The following is an 18,455-nucleotide window of genomic DNA, read 5'->3' as shown; positions in this document are numbered from 1 at the left end:
AATGAGTTTCTGCTATAAAAAGCTTATTTTTTTATACGCTACAAAGGCGAACTGCCCTCTCGTCTGATAAAGTATAAAGTGATCATGCGTTTCATTCTCTCTTGCAACACCACAGAAATCACAAGAGTTTTGCCGGCTTTTTAGGGTGGTATCCCCGAGTCTGGTGAAGTCTGTTAACTCCGAAAGATGGGTAGGTAGTTGATTGCCACAACACAATTTGACCGGGAGAAACTGAACCGAATACAACCTGAGTACTGAACAATCCTTAAGATTGTTGCAAATTTCTGATTTGTAAATCTGCATAACTGAACCTACAGGGTATGTTGGAGGAGCTGTATTTTTCATCTCTTAACGCTTGTTGTTGTCTAAAAATAAACAGACTAAAAAAATGATGTGCTGCAATGCCGGTCAACGGATCGACAGTGTTCCCGAATACGTCTATGTAGGTCATGTTATAAGTCTCGAGAGGAGCGGACAGGAAAGTGACATAAAGCGACGTATTCAGTTGGGATGGGGGGCTTTCGGCAAACGTTTTGACGCCGCCGAGACTTGGACGCTGACTCGGCACCTCGTCCACCGACTACAAGTCTCCCAAAGGGCTATGGAAAGAGCTATGTTGGGGATTTCTCTACGTGATCACGTCCGGAACACCGAAATCCGCAAGAGAACGGGACTAACTGACATAGCAAAAACCATAGCCTCTAGGAAGTGGAAGTGGGCGGGCTTAATCTGTTGTAGATCCGATGGAAGGTGGGGTAAAAAGTTGTGGGAGTGGAGACCACGAAAAGGGTTCAGGAATCTTGGGAGACAGCCAGCAAGATGTACGGACGATTTGATGCGAGTGGCTGGGAAGAACTGAATGCGAAACACTCAGGACCGCACATAATGGTCTTAAATGGAAGAGACCTTTGCTCAGTATTGGGTAGATCAAGGTTGAAGAAGAAAACTGTATAAATAGTATATATAGGTACTTATAGTCTACAGTACTATAGTAACTACAAATTTAGGTACATCATAATTAAATAGATAATATATAATCTAAAATACTAAACCAAATTATAGATGTATTGTAAAATCAAACTACATTCAAATGTGCTTATATAAAGTTTATTTTTCATAATAATTAGGCAAATTATATAATCGAGAAATAAATATCACTTACGAAATACCTTATTGTACTTCAAAATATTAAAATAATGGACTCTTATCTACAAAGGAACATCTACACAATATTATGTATATTTAATATACAACAACGTGAATAATACTTGTTTACTGCGCCATTACACATCAAATTGAAACTTATTTAACTAAAATTGATTTTGTGGTTTTATATAAAATATTAGTTAGGGGAGGAGAAAAGTTCAAAGGCAAGATCTTAAGCCCACATGACTTCCTGTGAAAGCAGCAAAGAGGAAGTATCTATCAATTCCAATTTAACTGACGTGACGTTTACAGTTATACAAAGACCTTTTTTTTAAATTATTAGTGCAACAGCATGACTCCAAAGAGGTCCATAAATAATATTTGTTTCTTAGACTACATGAACTCAATCAGATAGATATTAAGAATAATTGAATCTTAAGTTATTATAAGCTTTAAATAGTATGAAACTACGTAATGGCGATAATTTCGATGAAAAGCTGTTGATATATTATAAATTACTTATAATATCAAGTTAATACACACTAAATTTGAAGCATTAAATGATAAAGTTCGCAATGTTTATATAAATAAATTACTTAGATCTACAATGAACAATAATTTAACAAGATGACAATGAAACAACTAAATGAGGTTCACACCTGGAGTATTAACGAAGCATTTAAACTTTACGACTGGGTAACTATAATATTGTTAACGAGCAAACAACACTCCAATGATAAAACAATAACCGGTTTCGTTTACGAAAAAATTAAAATGGCGGAGCTTAGAACTCTCTCACTCGCACTTATTTGTGGCTCAATAATGTGCGAGTGAGAGGGTATAACTATACGCGCCGCCATTTTGAATATTTCTTTAACGCACTAGTTATACATAAACAATACAATCAACTTATATCTACATCGATTCGAATTATACGTTGTTATAGTAATCACAACAGATACCGTCCAATCTGATTTGTTTTTATTGAAATATTTGAAAGATAAACTCATAATGCGATAAAAATCGTATCGCGCTGCGGACGAGCCTTAGACGGAGAAAAAACAGATAAAATATCGTGTAACTGACGAATAATATTCAGACCAAACTATTTGTGTTGTAATAACTATACACATACACAAGACAGTACATAATCAACATCTAACATATATGAAGTCTGCATTTATAAGTGTGACTTTGTAGCAAACATGATTTCCATTGCTGGATTGAGATGGTAATACTGGACAAGAAAGATTTCTGTTTAAGTTTTAAAAGACATCAGAAGAGAAACGATCCTTTTGGATCCATCTGGTGCACAAAGTGATGATAAACTTGACCGCTGCGGAGAAATCGAGTTATACAAGAAGGGAGTACAAGACTTACAATTGTTTTTATAGAATACTTTAGCTTTGCAACTTCAATAGTGTAGTTAAGATATCAGCAAAATGATAGCAGTATCATCTATTTACCGAATTTTAAATAATCATTATTATACAGGTGATTATTAGAAGCTCTTTCAACTAAAGGTAATATATTATTGATGTTTGTTATAAATTTGAAAATTCAATTTACTCCAGTTGTACACAAAGTGTATTTTTTTTTAAACCATTTATTTCTGATACAACATTACAAAGCGATGTATACATATTATTCTGCCAAACTGCGCAGCAGTTTGTCGGCAGTAATTCTCGTGTTTCGCAAATTATCAAATCAATATTATGTTTTTGTGTGTGACAATTTAAAAGTCCCTACCAGTATTTCTTAAGTCTATTTATTATGGACATTGTGCTAAGTAGAACTTTCGCAATAAGTTTTTCACCTGATTTTTTGTTTTACAATTCGACAATTGCGACGCTATATGGGTAGTTAATTCATTTATTAATGTAGGTATTACCCATTGCATGCTACGCATACCGTAATAATTACATATTTTAGGTACCACTAGCTTGTTTTTGTTAGATAGCCGAGTTGAGTAGGTATGCACTCTCTGTACTACAAATTTATTTATATCTCGATATTGTTCGATTAACGTTAATAATTTTACCTTTTTATCAATTGGAATAATACTACATATTTTAAACAAGCGTTCATAGTTAATTGTTCGTATTTTGTAAATTGCATTTCGATACATAAATTAAAAAAAAATGTACTAGGTATGTGCATGTCAAGTTTACCAAAATCACTTATGAACGCAGACAGTAAATGAGATAAGATGGAGTCTACTTCTCAATCATGTATCGCGGGATGTCGAACTTCACCTCGACGCCGGCCTTCTTCGCGAGGGCCACGATCTCCGACAACTGCACCACCAGCTTCGCAGCCTCGTCCAGGTCATCACGAGGCACGATACGCAGACCAGAATCCGCTATCAACTTGCGAGCTTCGTTCACTTTTGTTCCCTGCGATCAAAGATGATTTTGATCAAAATTTATGAATGATGCGGGACTCGAACCCGTGAGTTCTCGGGTTTGAGTGGCATATGGTTACAAATTAATTAATCCCAGAAGAGAGGGATATCATTTTAAAATTAACATATTGTTTAAAATTGAATTTTACGGTTCTTTGTTACACAATATTATATATAGATATCTCAAGTGTCCACGATCGTGGGTTGGGTCAAGATTAAGATCAACACACGATTATGGCACTTGCGTAATGCCGAACCATCGAATCCAAACACAATGTTGGAAATCCCAAAAAATCTATGTCAGTATGTAAATATCCGTATTAAAAACGTGCTATAGGTAAGAACGGCTCTAAGGCAGCTCGAGTTGTAGGTCGTTGAACAATTTACGCAAACCGCATATAAGTTTTAAATATAACATTATATCGTCAATGATTTTATAAATAATATACAGCATCAATCATTCAGTCATTTTTGTTGAAAATAGGATTTTAAATCACTTATTGAACGTCAAAATTCTAAAGTCAAACCATCTACTCAAAAATATATGCCACCATAACTGAGAAATGTGGCGCAAGAAACTCAGCGGACCCGAGCAATACGAAAAAAAGTAATAAACTTGTTTAATATATTTTATCTAAATATATTTATTATTATATATTTTTAAAGGACTAAAACAAAACACATGTAAAATTAATTATATTATTCGGTCAGAGTATTATTATTATTATTATTTATCTAACCCGATGTTAAATGACCTTTCCGTCATGCTTACATTTACAGGGGACTTTTATAACATATTATCGTTAAATAAAATTTATTAATTTAATAGCTATTAAATTATTCACTTCAATATTCAAGCAGCCAGGATTTAAAAAATTCTGAGCGGCATCCAAATTGTTCAAATCCAAAAGTCTCATTAGCCCAGTACGTCGCTCTTCAAATCGAAACAATAATTCTTGTACGGAACTGCTTCTGTGCAAAAAATCTCCCACTGAACCCATACCCATATACCCAATGCTTGCTATACAGACTCTAAATGATATTCTCTATATATTTGGAAATGAAAATTCCCCCAGTTTATATGAAACATTCATATTCGTGTTAAACACATTGGTCTTGGAATTATGTTTAAAAAATTGCATTTTAAACGAATCATTCAGGCGATGTGACATATTCACCAAGGTAACGTAAATAAATTGAACAAATAACTTTTCATTTAAACCATCCAATTTACATATAAGCATATTTTAAACACACAGTGGTGATAGCGCAATTAGCAACTTCATACACGCAAACCACTTCAGCTTTATATGTAACTAACTATATGTACAATTTCGTAAGTATATTTATCTACACCCATGCTTTAAATCCTCTATTAAAAGTTCTGAAACAGTTAGCTTATTGCCAACATTAAAACACCTAATGTCCTAATAATCATCCAAACGAGTGTTGTAATGTTGTACTGAATTTCATAACAACACTCTTTTTTTTTCAGCCACATTCTTATTGCTCCATGCGTGGTATCTGTATGAATTTAAAAAAAGGAACATTTTATTTTACGCGCGTTCCACACTACCAGAACGTCGCGCGCCGTAAAAAATAGTAGGTTATTCGAAGCCCCGCCATTTTTCTTCGATATTTTTATTGTTTTGTTTATAAAAAATTAGCGATTCAAGTTTTGACAGCACACCGCCAGATATTCTGAACGCTGCAAAAGAACATAATATTCAAGTGAATTTTAATAATTGCACTATACAAGATGTAAATTTGTACAAAAATAAATAATTATTTCATTAATAGGTACTTAGTTTATTTGTATAAAATCAGTAATGGATGATATTAGGTTACTACTAGGACTGGCTCTTATAATGTTCTGTGTCAGAATCTTAGATAAAGTAGATAAAGTCTTGTATGCAACTATTGATGATTAGGTATTCAAACACTCATGTGATACTATTACCCACATTCGTGTTTTAATACCCCTTATTACACAACAGTTGCATAAATAACTATATTCATGCATTCATATATTATAGTATTTAATGCAACAGTTGTATACGAAGTGTCATAAAACGCGACGGTCGTGGGTTTAAGACGCCACGAGTCTCGCATAAAAAAAACGTGTCGCATACAATATTTTTTCTACGATTTGGTAATTTCATTTATTAAACAAATAAATACCACTAGTTTTCGAGTTGCCGCTTAAATGAGCGAGAAATGTATTGTTTAATATATAGTACCTGTATCTAGTCAGTGGTTTTTTTTGTACTTCAAGGAATGGCAAAGGTACACAGTACACACCCATTCAGCCAACGCGGGAAATGTAAATGAAAGTGAAAAACACAGAATACCTCGCGGCATCTAGGCAAATTATATTAACAAGTTTTTTTTTTATGGAATAGGAGGACAAACGAGCGTACGGGTCGCCTGGTGTTAAGTGATCACCGCCGCCCACATTCTCCTGCAACACCAGAGGAATCACAAGAGCGATGCCGGTCTTTAAGGAAGGTGTACGCGCTTTTTTTTCTAAACTTGATATTAAAATGCTTCATATAATATATTATATGTCTATTTTCTAGTCACTAATTACTAATCGTCTTTGAAATATATATCTGAATGTTGTTTCTATCACTTAACCATTTCAAACCTTTCCACCGCACCTGTAATCGGATGCTCCATCCGCATGTCATCTCCATTAAGGTGTCAACTATATTCAAATGTCATACATAAGTTTAACTAGCGTTAACAATGTAGTCATACATATAAGCATAGATCATTTATACGTCGAGATAGACTGTGACAACTGTAAAAACGTCGAAAAAAATTACGGTTGACAGTTAACCTCTATCACTAACGCGAGTGTAAGACGTAGCTTGTCACGCACACTAATCTATTATTACATTTATTAAAGGTTCTGAAACAGTTTGCTTATTGCCAACATTAAAACACATAATGTCCTAATAACCATTACATCATCCAAACGAGTGTTGTAATGTTGTACTGAATTTCATAACAACACTCTTTTATTTTATTTTTTCAATCCCTTCATGCGCAAATAGTTTCAACAGACAGCCACATTCCACAGGTTTATACCTGGCCTGTTTCATCGGTTGTCTAGCAACAGTAATAAAATCTAAGCTTGTAAAATATTCAAACTTACTATTCTAGTGATGGCTGGGGTCTTCAAATGAAATATCTGATGTGCTGAATTAGGTACCTTATTTGACAACCAGTTAAGTTGACGATGGCGTCTGCCCATCACTGACACTCGCAGGAGTTATATTATGTTATTACATACGTGGTAATAATACATACATTGAGCTGATTACATACATTCTACGATTACTTAGAATTATTTTATGCACTACACTATTACTTAATGACAATTTAAATAAATTATTCTTATTCTTTACCTGAAGACGAACAATCACAGGAATTTGAATGTTAAGATTCTTCGCCGCGTTGATGATACCCTCAGCAATGACGTCACACCGCATGATGCCGCCGAAGATGTTAACGAGGATAGCCGTCACTTTCGGATCAGATAAGATAATCCTGAACGCTTCCTGGAAACACGCACAGATTTAAGAAATTGCTACAAAAATATTATAGTTATTTATGCAACTGTCGTATAATATTAATAATAAGGGGTATTAAAACAAGAATGTGGGTTAGGTTGGGTTATTACCCAATCACGTAAGTATTTTAATACTTAATTATCAACAGTTGCATACAAGACTTTATCGACACTCACAATATGAATCCTCTATAAAAGATCTGAAACAGTTAGCTTATTGCTAACATTAAAAAAAAGCCAGTCCTTGTAACCATTACATCATCCAAACAAGTGTTGTAATGTTGTACTGAATTTCATTACAACACTCGTCTGGATGATGTAATATAGATGTTATAAGGACATTGGGTGTTTTAAGCTAACTGTTTTAGAATCGTTAATAGAGGATTTACAGCATGGGTGTAGATAAAGTGGTAATACTTAATTATAAGATAAAAAGGCAAAATTATCCATAATTCCTATGTTGTACGTTATTGTGACAATTTACCTCATTGTTTTGGCGTTTGGCCCAAATAACGGGCACGGTTATAGAATGGATTCGATAATAGGATGCTTGCCGGAATACGCAAACATTGCTAGTTTAACCTCTATTTCATTACATTTATCCATTATTAATTATAATTATCAACATTGCTTCCTGATGCTTAATATGTAATAACTTGTATAACATATAATAACATGAATAACATGTATAATGTAATATCATATGTAAAACAAAGAGGCACCTTTAGTATTAATTCCTCTGAATGGCTCACTATTAAACCTGTGCAGAGCCACCCAGTGATTACCGTTTGTTGTGTTATTTAATTTAAACATTTATCTAACTTATAATAAGAATCTTCATAAAATTTTGTGAGTTACAGATAACGCAAATTGTTATAAGTATAATTAATTATATCTATATACAGGTTGTTACAAAACTACCCGTAAAGCCGAAAGGACGTTAAATGGGTTCTTATAACAAGTCCATTCACAATATTTAAGAACCGTAGTAGCGCCGCTGTATAACATACCCCAAAAAGTTATTATTATTTTCACTGATGTGCAAACCCTATTTCAGTAAAATTAAAGAGTAAACTACGCAGATTGTACCTACATTTCTACCTAATTCGCGGAACGAAAAAGAAATTAAAAGACCTAACCTAACGAAACAACCTAAACGAACACTTACTAATTCATAATAAACGTCAAAATTACAGAAACCGCTCAAAGTATACTCCGCCTTGCTCAATACAAGGTTGCGAAAAACCGATCCAACACGCTGTTCCATCTCGGCAACCGTTGGGCAATCGAAGAAATACACTCTGTCCTATCGAAGAAATACACTCTGTCCTACTGTCACAGAACCATTTTTTACAACTTAACATTTTTGAAGCCAGTACTTGAGTATAATGTATATGCATCCTTGTATTGAGGTAGCAAACATTTATGAATGAAAATTAGAAAAACTATTAAAGTAGACAATTATTAGGTAAAATAGGTGCGTAAGCTCTTCTGTTTAATAATCTGGTTCCCTGACATGACAGCTTACGAAGGTTGACAAAATTTTTGGCTTTAATTATTAATTATATTTTTAGGGCGTATTTTGTAACACGTTGTATATATAAAAATAGAGGTGTGTGTCCCTATATCTCACTTTGCAGCTAAAACTGCACGTCGCAAACGCAATGTATGTATGTCGCAATAGGGAAAACGCTCCCATCGTGCACTATGGTGGTTACAACTTGATACCTATAAGAGTGTAGAAGATACAGGGGTTGATACAATTGATATCTAAAAATGTGTGATTATCATTAATCTAAAATGATTTGGATTGTTCTAGAAAATTCTAGAAAGATCTAGTGATTTCTAGAATTATTTGGAATGTTTTCAAATGTAAGCCTTTATTCGAATCAACTTAAAATGTTTTATTAAAAAACTGTAATGACTATCATTTCAAACTTATATCAAATGACTGCACGTTTCATACTAAACTAAATTTCAATTTTTACTTGGACAGCTTGGTTATTACGTAGTATTTGCATCCTCTTTGATCAATAATTGAACGACAACGCTTTTTGCAGAAGTCTTTGGGTATGTTCCGATATGCACTCCGAGCACTGCACAGTGCTATCACTGTAGAAAAATTCGTTCCGTTATGAACTGCCAGTATACTGCCGCAGTACCCTAGGGAAATATATGACATCATAAATCGCCGCCATATTCTACTGTGAGCACTGGCGTTTTCGAGGTAAGGTACTCGCAGTACTTTGATCAGTCAAAACCACTCGAGTGCCTAACGTTTTATAAACAATACCTACAGTTTAATCCCAAATATTTTTATTTTGACAGAACTCCAACAACAACAGTTTTTTTTTATGAACTAGATAACTTTAATACACTCATTTGAATGCTGCGTCAAAAAATGCGGCTGACAGTATACGGGTTGCGTTCCGTTTTAAATAGTAACCAATATAACTGGCTATAAAGGAACGGCTTCACAGTATACTAAATTGACGTCACACTGTACAGTGGTCGCAGTGCATATCGGAACATACTCTTAATATCGGTTCAAACTGGAAATACAATTATAGAATGGACAGCAATTGTTGCTGGTGACAGTGTGTCCTATACAGATTTTTAATAGTTAGCGAATATGCAGTCAGAAGCGCTATATTGTCTGTCAAGTAAATTAACACTTGGCAAGTAAACCAACTAATGAATTACTATATTATTAATTAATGGTATCAATATATTTAATTACATAATGAAATTATAGCTTCTAGAGTGATTGTTCAAAAATATTTAATCCTAATATGCCAGAATCCTGTACCGTACATGGATTTATCTTTTTCTGGCGAGGATTCTTGAAAAACGCAAAAATTCTGAGCGGCACTACAACTGCGCTCGTCACATGGTAGGTCTCATATGCCCAGTAATTTAACCAGCTACGGCGCCCTTCAGACCGAAACACAATAATGCTTACACATTACTGCTTCACGCCAGAAATAGGTGATTGTGTAGTGTGAAACGTATACAGTGTAGTGTGAAACGTATCGCATTGCGAAAGCGATAAACTAGAAATGTTTCTCGGCTCGCTATCATATCGACAGTTCAAACTCCAATTAAGATTGATGCTGTCGCATACTTCTTGCAATTTATTCTTGTCTCAGAGGTTAACGTTCGAGGTAACAGATAAGAAATCAACTACAATTACTAAATGAGTAAACTTTCGTACCATCCACTCCAATAAAACTATCATGCTTTCAAATTATCACTACCAGTGGGAGGCTCCTTTGCACAGGAATCCGGCTAGATGTTGGGTACCACAACGGCGCCTGTAAACATTACGGTGTTTCGGTCTGAAGGGCGCCGTAGCTAGTGAAATTACTGGGCAAATGAGACTAAACATCTTATGTTTCAAGGTGACGAACGTAATTTTGACGTAACATTGTAATGGGTAGGGCAATAGTATCAATTACCATCAGCTGAACTTCATACTCGTCTCGTCCCTTATTTTAATTTAAAAAAAATCCCACAGTCGAATCTACTATCGGGTAATAGAAGTGTGTGCTTAATTGTATGTACATAAATACCACGAAAATCAAAACTCGCTTTAAAAGATACTTCCTGAAAAAAGAATAGTATCTATTTGAAAAAAAAGTAGAATTGAAACTTGTAAATTAAAAATAAATTGAATGGCTCTAAGTACCCAGATAAACCCGTCAGGTTTTCGTGGTACTTCTTATATATAAAATTCTCGTGTCACGGTGGGCGGGACCGAACTCCTCCGAAACGGCTTGACCGATTCTCATGAAATTTTGAGTGCATATTCGGTAGGTCTGAGAATCGGACAACATCGTTTTTTGATCCCCCTAAATGTTAAGGTCTACACGAAATTTTTTTATTTGTTTTTTTTTGACATTTTTTTTAAATTTGTTTGATAATGAGTCAGCATTAAAAAATACATACAACTTCAAATTTTCACCCATCTACGATCAACAGTTACTTTTGTATCGCGATTTTAATATCGGCAATACAACGTTTGCTGGGTCAGCTAGTATTTTATAAAAATGTACCTATGTATCTGTTCTGTATTGGCCAATAAACTAAAAAAAAAAATATGTACGCACGCAAGAAGTTATTCTTCTTTGGCGTAATAAAACAAATATCCTTTAAAAATATATTAAATAAAACCAATGAAAATATTATTATACCGCATAATATAGTTATATAACATGTAATTGAAGAAATTCTTAATTTATTTTAAAACTTGTATATACATGTTATATTGAAATTACTTAAATCTCTTGGGAGTAGTTCAGTATATATATAAGTTACATGAGGCTTGTGTTAGCTGAAGCATGATAATAATGGTCTAGTTGACCAGCTAACGTCAGGGTGTCGAATTTGCGTGACGGTGTGCGCGCGCATATTAAAAATTCACTCTAATATGTTTTCCCTAACGCGCCAAAAGTATTATTTAATTAAACAAACGTTTTTTATTTTCTTTTCTCATATTTGCGTGTAAAACTGATGAATATTCTAGAACTAGAGTAGATGTCGGTGATTTTATTTATAAATATAAGGGACGAAGCGAGGAGGACGTTCGACTGATGGTAATTGATACGCCCTGCCCATTGCAATGCAGTATCGCTCAGGATTGTTGAAAAACCCAAAAACTCTGCTACAATTGCGCTCTTTACTTTGAGACATAAGATGTTAAGTCTCATTTGCCCAGTAATTTCACTAGCTACGGCGCCCTTCAGACCGAAACACAGTAATGCTTACACATTACTGCTTCACGGCAGAAATAGGCGCCGTTGTGGTACCCATAATCTAACCGGCATCCTGTGCAAAGGAGCTTCCCACTGGTAAACTGGTGATTCAAGTGAGCCACTAATAGGATAGATTGTGAGAAAGAAAGGCCAGGGAAGTATATCAGGACAGTGGACACATAGATTCATAACATCTGCTTAACTGTGCATGACTAGGCATGAGTTATATGTATGTATGATACAGAAATTACCATATTTTCCAATGTAGTAAAAAATGAATGTTTTAATAATGACATCAAAATAAACAATCTAAAAATCTTTAATAAACCAAGCCAATATGTTCAAAGTTAGTTACCGAGACAGCCTGAGAGGTTGCACCACCACCAACATCGAGGAAGTTGGCTGGATCTCCACCGTATAGCTTGATGATGTCCATTGTAGCCATAGCCAAGCCTGCTCCGTTCACCATGCACCCAATATTTCCTGTACAGTGGCACATTTAGGGATTTACACACTGCTTCCACTGTTATGATAACTTCGGATCTAGCTCACTTTTTAAATTTCCTTCTGCTAAATTATTGTCAAAACTAATCATTGTTTTACACAGCATACAGTTTTAGAAATGCAAAGCACAATATATACAGTAAAACGCCCCTTATCCGAGCATCCATCAATCGCGTTTTCACTATTGGCGTTTTAAAAAAATGCGACCCAAATCCTATAATAAATAAAATAAAACTTTATTGCTGTTATTTTTAACTTAATAAACAAAATATATTAAAAGTTTAATAGAGGTGACAGACAAAATATCATTAACTTAAACTAACTAGGTGCCAGGGGCGTGCATATGATATAGGCAATTAGGCAGTGCTTACCTCGTTATGAACCTAAATAAATATAGCACTAGTGTTAAAGTTAATTTGGTTCCGTTATTTTATTACCAAACTTCTATTGAACACCCACTCATAAAATTTTTCCTTATGCTAGATGCTAAATACCTTTGCTTATTCCAAAGATCAACTACGATTAGTTAGATCCACTGTGCCTACCTTCCTAGAAAACCAATGCACGCCCCTGCTAGGTGCTATCGTTGGTATTCGGTTGCTCTCCCTTTGCAACCGCTTGTCTTTCAACAAAATCCTCCTCTAAGACTATCCAATTGTCTCTATCTTTTGCTATATGTAACCATTCTAGGTCTAGGCTTTCTTAAAATCATCTTCCCACCTCTTTGTCTGTCTTCCTCTGCTACCCAATTTCTATATTCACGGCTAAAGATTTCTGTATTCGCAGTGTGTATAAAGAGCATTCCAATAGGTATCAAACTCAACAACAAGCAAACGCGTCGTCAAATGGACGAATAAAAAAATAAAATAGACCTTAATACAACCAATTGAAGGAGCTTTTAAAAACTGCCAAGCAAGAAAATATTTAAAAAAATCTTTAAACCATTTCCAAAGATTCAATATGTGAATTATTACAATGAAAATGATTTTTTTTTATATAGTTGTTTGTTATTTTGTCACCTAAGAACGTAATACCATATAATTCGCGACATATTTTCGGAATATATACCCCTCGAAGAAATAGCTTATACTGTACAACAGATTTACCATCGAGAGCAATGTAGTTCAGGTCAAATTTAGCGGCTTCAATTTCCTTTGGATCTTCTTGAGTGAAGTCGCGCAGTTCGAACAATTCCTTTTGCCTGAACTGAGCATTGTCATCAAATCTAAACTTGGCATCCAGGCAGAAAACTAAAAACATTCAAAAATGTATAAACAACAATTAATTAATGAAGAAATATATATAAGTGGCCATTCAAAAATGAGTCCTAAGTTGTAGATGTTTTTTTAAACTCACAGTTTCCAGTAAGAGCATCTTCTGCGTAAGGATTAACTTCAATCAATAGCGCGTCCTTCTTCAAAAACAAGTCATACATTTTCTTTATCATTCCTGACGCCTCTGATGCGTGTTCATGGAGACCAATCTACAATTTGAATGTTATTTTAAACATTAATTGTACAAATTAAATTTCGTTAAGTCCGTTTTCTCTTTCCAGCTTTTTTTATAAAAAATAAGGGACGAGACGAGCAGGGCGTTCAGTTGATGGTAATTGATACGCCCTGCCCATCACAATGCAGTGCCGCTCAGGATTATTGAAAAACACAAAAATTCTGAGCGGAAATACAATTGCGCTCGTCACCTTGAGACATAAGATTTCACTGGCTACGGCGTCCTTCAGACCGAAACACAATAATGTTTACACATTATTGGCTCACGGCATAAATAGGCGCCGTTGTAGTACCCATAATCTAGCCGGAATCCTGTGCAAAGGAGCCTCCCACTGGTAAGCTGAGCCAAAAGTTCGAATGACACTTTACAGTAATTGTTAACCTGCTCAACCGAAATAATTCCATATTAGGAAATTAACTTGAGATGTCGGTCTTTTTCGTCCGAGCACTTATTACAACTAAACTAAGAGGTCGCGGGTTCGATTCCCGCAACATTCATAAATACTGAGAATAATTTATATTAATTTAATTGTAGCTAAATATAGCTCTAATAATGAAAATAATGATAAACAATAACATGAAGAACATTAATAAGATTTTTAGACATTTTGACATTGTATTTTGTTGATCTCCAAGCACACAAAACACTCTGAATTTTGATTGGATATGATATTTAAAAAACCGGACCTGCCCACCCAGACTTCCGTACACATTATTAGGTACCTATAATTATAAAAGAATGGAAAAGGTTTATTTTCATGAAGCCCTTTATAATAATAAATTCTTTATTGCCATACAAATCATTACAAATATAAAATAAACAATTAGGATATGCGATGAAACAAAAGGCAAAAGGAAAAGGCTCAGCTTCACCTGACATGGAATCATAGATTTATGTTTCCATGCAGCACTGTTTTTCAGCCATCCCCTCCTCCCTAAGGTGTTGAGCGGGAGTGGATGTATTGTGGCTCCCCGATTACCTACTTAAGCTATCTTTTTTTATAAAATGTAATATTAAAAAAAAAAAAAAATATTCTGATTATGATATCTCACATGACACAGTTAACTCAATTCAATTTTTTTTCCACTGTTCCTTGCATAAAGACTCTGTTTTTTATAGTTGTTTAATTAGCTGACCCGACAGATGTTGTTCTGTAGATAATAAAAAAAATACTGCTTTATAGAAGAATTATTTCGTTAAAAATGCCCCCTATTGTTATAATAAAATTGTTTCACATCGGAACTGTCAAAGCGTACGTCAATAAATTCTGGACTACGGATATAAGCCAAGATTAAGGGTTTTGACAAACATACAGATGGATAACAAAGAGATCCTGTAAGTGATATGTTTTCTTTCTTTTGAGGTACCCTAATAAACATTAAGATAACATATAGTTATCAGAACCTATGTCTCAAAATCAAAGGAACATTGCAGGCCTTAAAATAAAGTAATCTACCTTTTCAATAACTCTGGCTACTTGTTCGTCAGTAATTCCTGTCTTGATATCAATCGGCTCATATGTTATGGCTTCAGGATTTTCGGCTGCAACATCCTCAATATTCACACCACCTTGTGATGAAGCAATAATTACTGGACCCTATAAACATTAAGATATTCAAGTCCCAAAAATATATATATAATATATAAATATTTCAGCATAATTTTTAAGAATTTATAAGGTTCTTGTCACACCACTGGAGATGAGCAATAATAAAAAGAGATAGTAAGCCGGTAGAAGCAAGTGTAGTTTTGGTATGATGCTACCAGCAACTTTATAAGTGTGACAAGCAATTTAGAGCACTGTAATGGAAAATTACCAATAGTAATAGCTCAGCAAGTGATTCTTATAGATCTTGTGACTGTGACAAGCTAGTGGAGTGATTTTTCAGTAGTGTGAGCAGATATCTGCTATTAAAAATAAATTCTCTCCCCATGCATAATACATACAATATGAAATCACATAATAACCAGGAATTTCAATATTATTTTACAAATTATTAGAGATGTGCCAACTAGTCGGTAAAACCGACTATCTGGCAACTATTGGTACTCCGTGATTATTTGGCAAAAAACACCAACTCTCGGGCTTCTATACTTGTATGTATTTGTAAATAAAATTTATGTAGGGGGAATTACAATAAATAAAAATCTTATTTGTTTTATTATGTTTTTATTTTAAAGTCTAAACATTTCAAAATGTTTTGTGTTACGCTTTTCTTTGGTAATCAGTTTCCAAAATTAAATTATACTTGTTAAAAAACATATCTATATGGTTTGTCCGTCTAGTCGGCATCTTTACAACCAACTAATTGGCTAGGCGGCTAATGTAATTACCGGCACATCTCTAATAAGTATTTCACTTCTGCATAAAAGTACTAAAAATAATAGACAATTATCTTCAACTCACATTAAAACTCCTTTCCATCATGATAGCTACATAGTATTCCCGTCTAGGAAACTTCCTCTCTGTAACCATTACCATATTACATATACGTCCCGCTGCTCCTGTCTGTTTGGTTACCAAATACTGCTTTAACATTTTATCAACTATCTCTCCGGCCAATTCAGGGCTACCAAAGTAAATAACATTTAAAATATGTGGTTAAATAATCAGCTATGATAAATAAAGAGTTCACTTACTTATCAACCATTCTGACACCCCCTTTAAGTCCATTTTTAAATGAACCTTTTCCTCTGCCACCAGCCAGAACCTAAAATAAAAAACTACCATGGTCTTAAGCAGTACTACTGACATCTAGTGATAAGAATAAAGTTAGAAACTGTAAAACTGAGAAAGAGGTTAAATTTGATACATCGGCTTTTAGCCACCCTCTTTTACCCTCTTAGGTCACTTTCAATCATAAAAGAGTACCAAACTTGTCGTATTTACACAGATAAAGTTATAAATTTAATATTCTTACTTTTATAGTCTGTTAAATTACCTTTCTTGTGGTATATTGTGTAGCTTGTCTTACTCTGTGTATATTTAAGGAAAAAATATCTGCTACCATTGTGTGCCAAACAGATGTACAACATCTGGTTTGGCACTCAAAGGTAGTTTTGATAGCAGACGTCAGACATCTGATTGGCACCTCGCGGGTTAAGGAGGATTGGCACATAACAGCATTAAGGTCATAATCTGCAGAGAAGCAGGTTTCAATCTCTCATCATCCATAACTTTTGTTTTGTAATTAAGTTTATTTAATCACAGAAGGGATGGTGGAAGGAAATACAGCCAATCATGAATCACTATATAATTTCCTAAAACATTTTGAAGATTTCCCAAAGATATTATTAATATCATAAAGAATTAACTCACCTGTGCCTTAAGGACAATATCTTTAGAATTAAGTTCTTGGGCGTACTTCACTGCCTCATCCTTTGTTTTAGCAATATTAAATTTTGGTACAGGAATGCCATGATCTCTTAATAAGGTGTAGCTTACATACTCGTGTACATTCAAATTTCGAATTTGTTGTTTATTTGGTAAACTGTATGCTGTGGAGCCTGCCAACAACTAGAAATGGATTTTATAATTAACAGAAATTCAGGTATAGGGTCTGAAATAACCATACTAATATATAAACTATAATTAATTTCGTTGGACTTGGAAAATATATGTTTATGCTATGACGTAAGGAATCCAATGAAAATTAGATGACAAGGTCGTAGATGTAAATATTACATAAACATAAAATCAACGACAACATTGCATGCACTTTTGCTATTGAAAATTACGTGTAATTACGTAGTTTCTAGAATAAAATCTTTAAAGGTTCAAAACAAATTGTTCTTTCACATAAAAATCAAAATAAAGAAAATTTATCTGAAGATACAGAATTTGAGCTGGGATATTAAAAGATCCTTAGATCAGCTACAAGATTCGCTATAACTCACCTTAGTTGCATTTTTAATTAAAAGGGCTTCAGCAAAATTTAAAGAACGAGGAAGTAAAGTCGCCATTTTCCTTAAATACGTTTATAATTCGTAAAAATCTATTATTCACAAAGTAACAATCTGTCTGAATTAACTCCAATTTGGATGACTGTCATCATTGACATCCAGTTCTTGTGTCAATTTATTTTATCTGCCACCCACGGCCAGGGTCTTAGGTACAGGCCTATAGACTAGAATATACTACGAATTACTATCGTAAGACCAAGTGGAAGCCCGATAATGCGTGACCAATTTTGTTTTGTCAATGTGTGCTATTCGTGTACCGTATATTTTTAGGACTATTTATATATACTATTATTGATATTTACTATCACATACACTGCGTTTATCCTTGGATTATTCTTATTAGTCCTTCACTCTTGACAAGTGCACCTTGCACCACCGCTTCTCTCGTGATGTGATGCCATGTATCTTGGGCATTTTCATTTATGCTGGAGTGTTTTACAGATTTTATGAGGTCTTTCCATCGTGTTTGAGCGCGAGAGCGCCTACGAGATTTTTTGCCCTCAACTTTCCCGTGCACTACCAGACGTTCCATGAAGTCCTCGTTTTTAAGAGATATCCCAGAAAAAATAGTAGATTATATTATTAAAGTGAAAATTTA

At 34.2% G+C, this 18,455-nt stretch overlaps 1 protein-coding gene across 1 annotated transcript; it reads right to left on the bottom strand.

Moving 5' to 3' along the window:
* Positions 1-1,091: 1,091 nt before the first annotated feature.
* Positions 1,092-17,959, bottom strand: LOC126971168 (succinate--CoA ligase [ADP-forming] subunit beta, mitochondrial). Its single transcript, XM_050817335.1, has 10 exons — positions 17,792-17,959; positions 17,214-17,411; positions 16,535-16,605; positions 16,302-16,464; positions 15,351-15,491; positions 13,742-13,868; positions 13,492-13,635; positions 12,237-12,364; positions 6,964-7,116; positions 1,092-3,542 (listed from the first exon to the last, which is right to left on the bottom strand). The coding sequence occupies exons 1-10, from the start codon at positions 17,855-17,857 to the stop codon at positions 3,363-3,365; spliced, it is 1,371 nt and encodes a 456-aa protein (XP_050673292.1). The 5' UTR covers positions 17,858-17,959; the 3' UTR covers positions 1,092-3,362.
* Between the last annotated feature and the right edge of the window lie 496 nt (positions 17,960-18,455).

The sequence above is a fragment of the Leptidea sinapis genome, chromosome 23, assembly GCF_905404315.1.
Source record: "Leptidea sinapis chromosome 23, ilLepSina1.1, whole genome shotgun sequence".
NCBI classification, from domain to species: domain Eukaryota; kingdom Metazoa; phylum Arthropoda; class Insecta; order Lepidoptera; family Pieridae; genus Leptidea; species Leptidea sinapis.
Note: the sequence above shows the minus strand (reverse complement) of the source record. Positions and strands in the feature narration are given on the sequence as shown.

Bases quoted from the DNA above. Each gene is read 5' to 3' on its own strand.
- LOC126971168 (XM_050817335.1), bottom strand. From the start codon at position 17,857: ATGGCGACTTTACTTCCTCGTTCTTTAAATTTTGCTGAAGCCCTTTTA. The intron at 17,412-17,791 runs GTGAGTTATAGC...ATCCATTTCTAG, and splicing joins TAATTAAAAATGCAACTAAG to TTGTTGGCAGGCTCCACAGC. The intron at 16,606-17,213 runs GTGAGTTAATTC...TTTTTATTTTAG, and splicing joins ATATTGTCCTTAAGGCACAG to GTTCTGGCTGGTGGCAGAGG.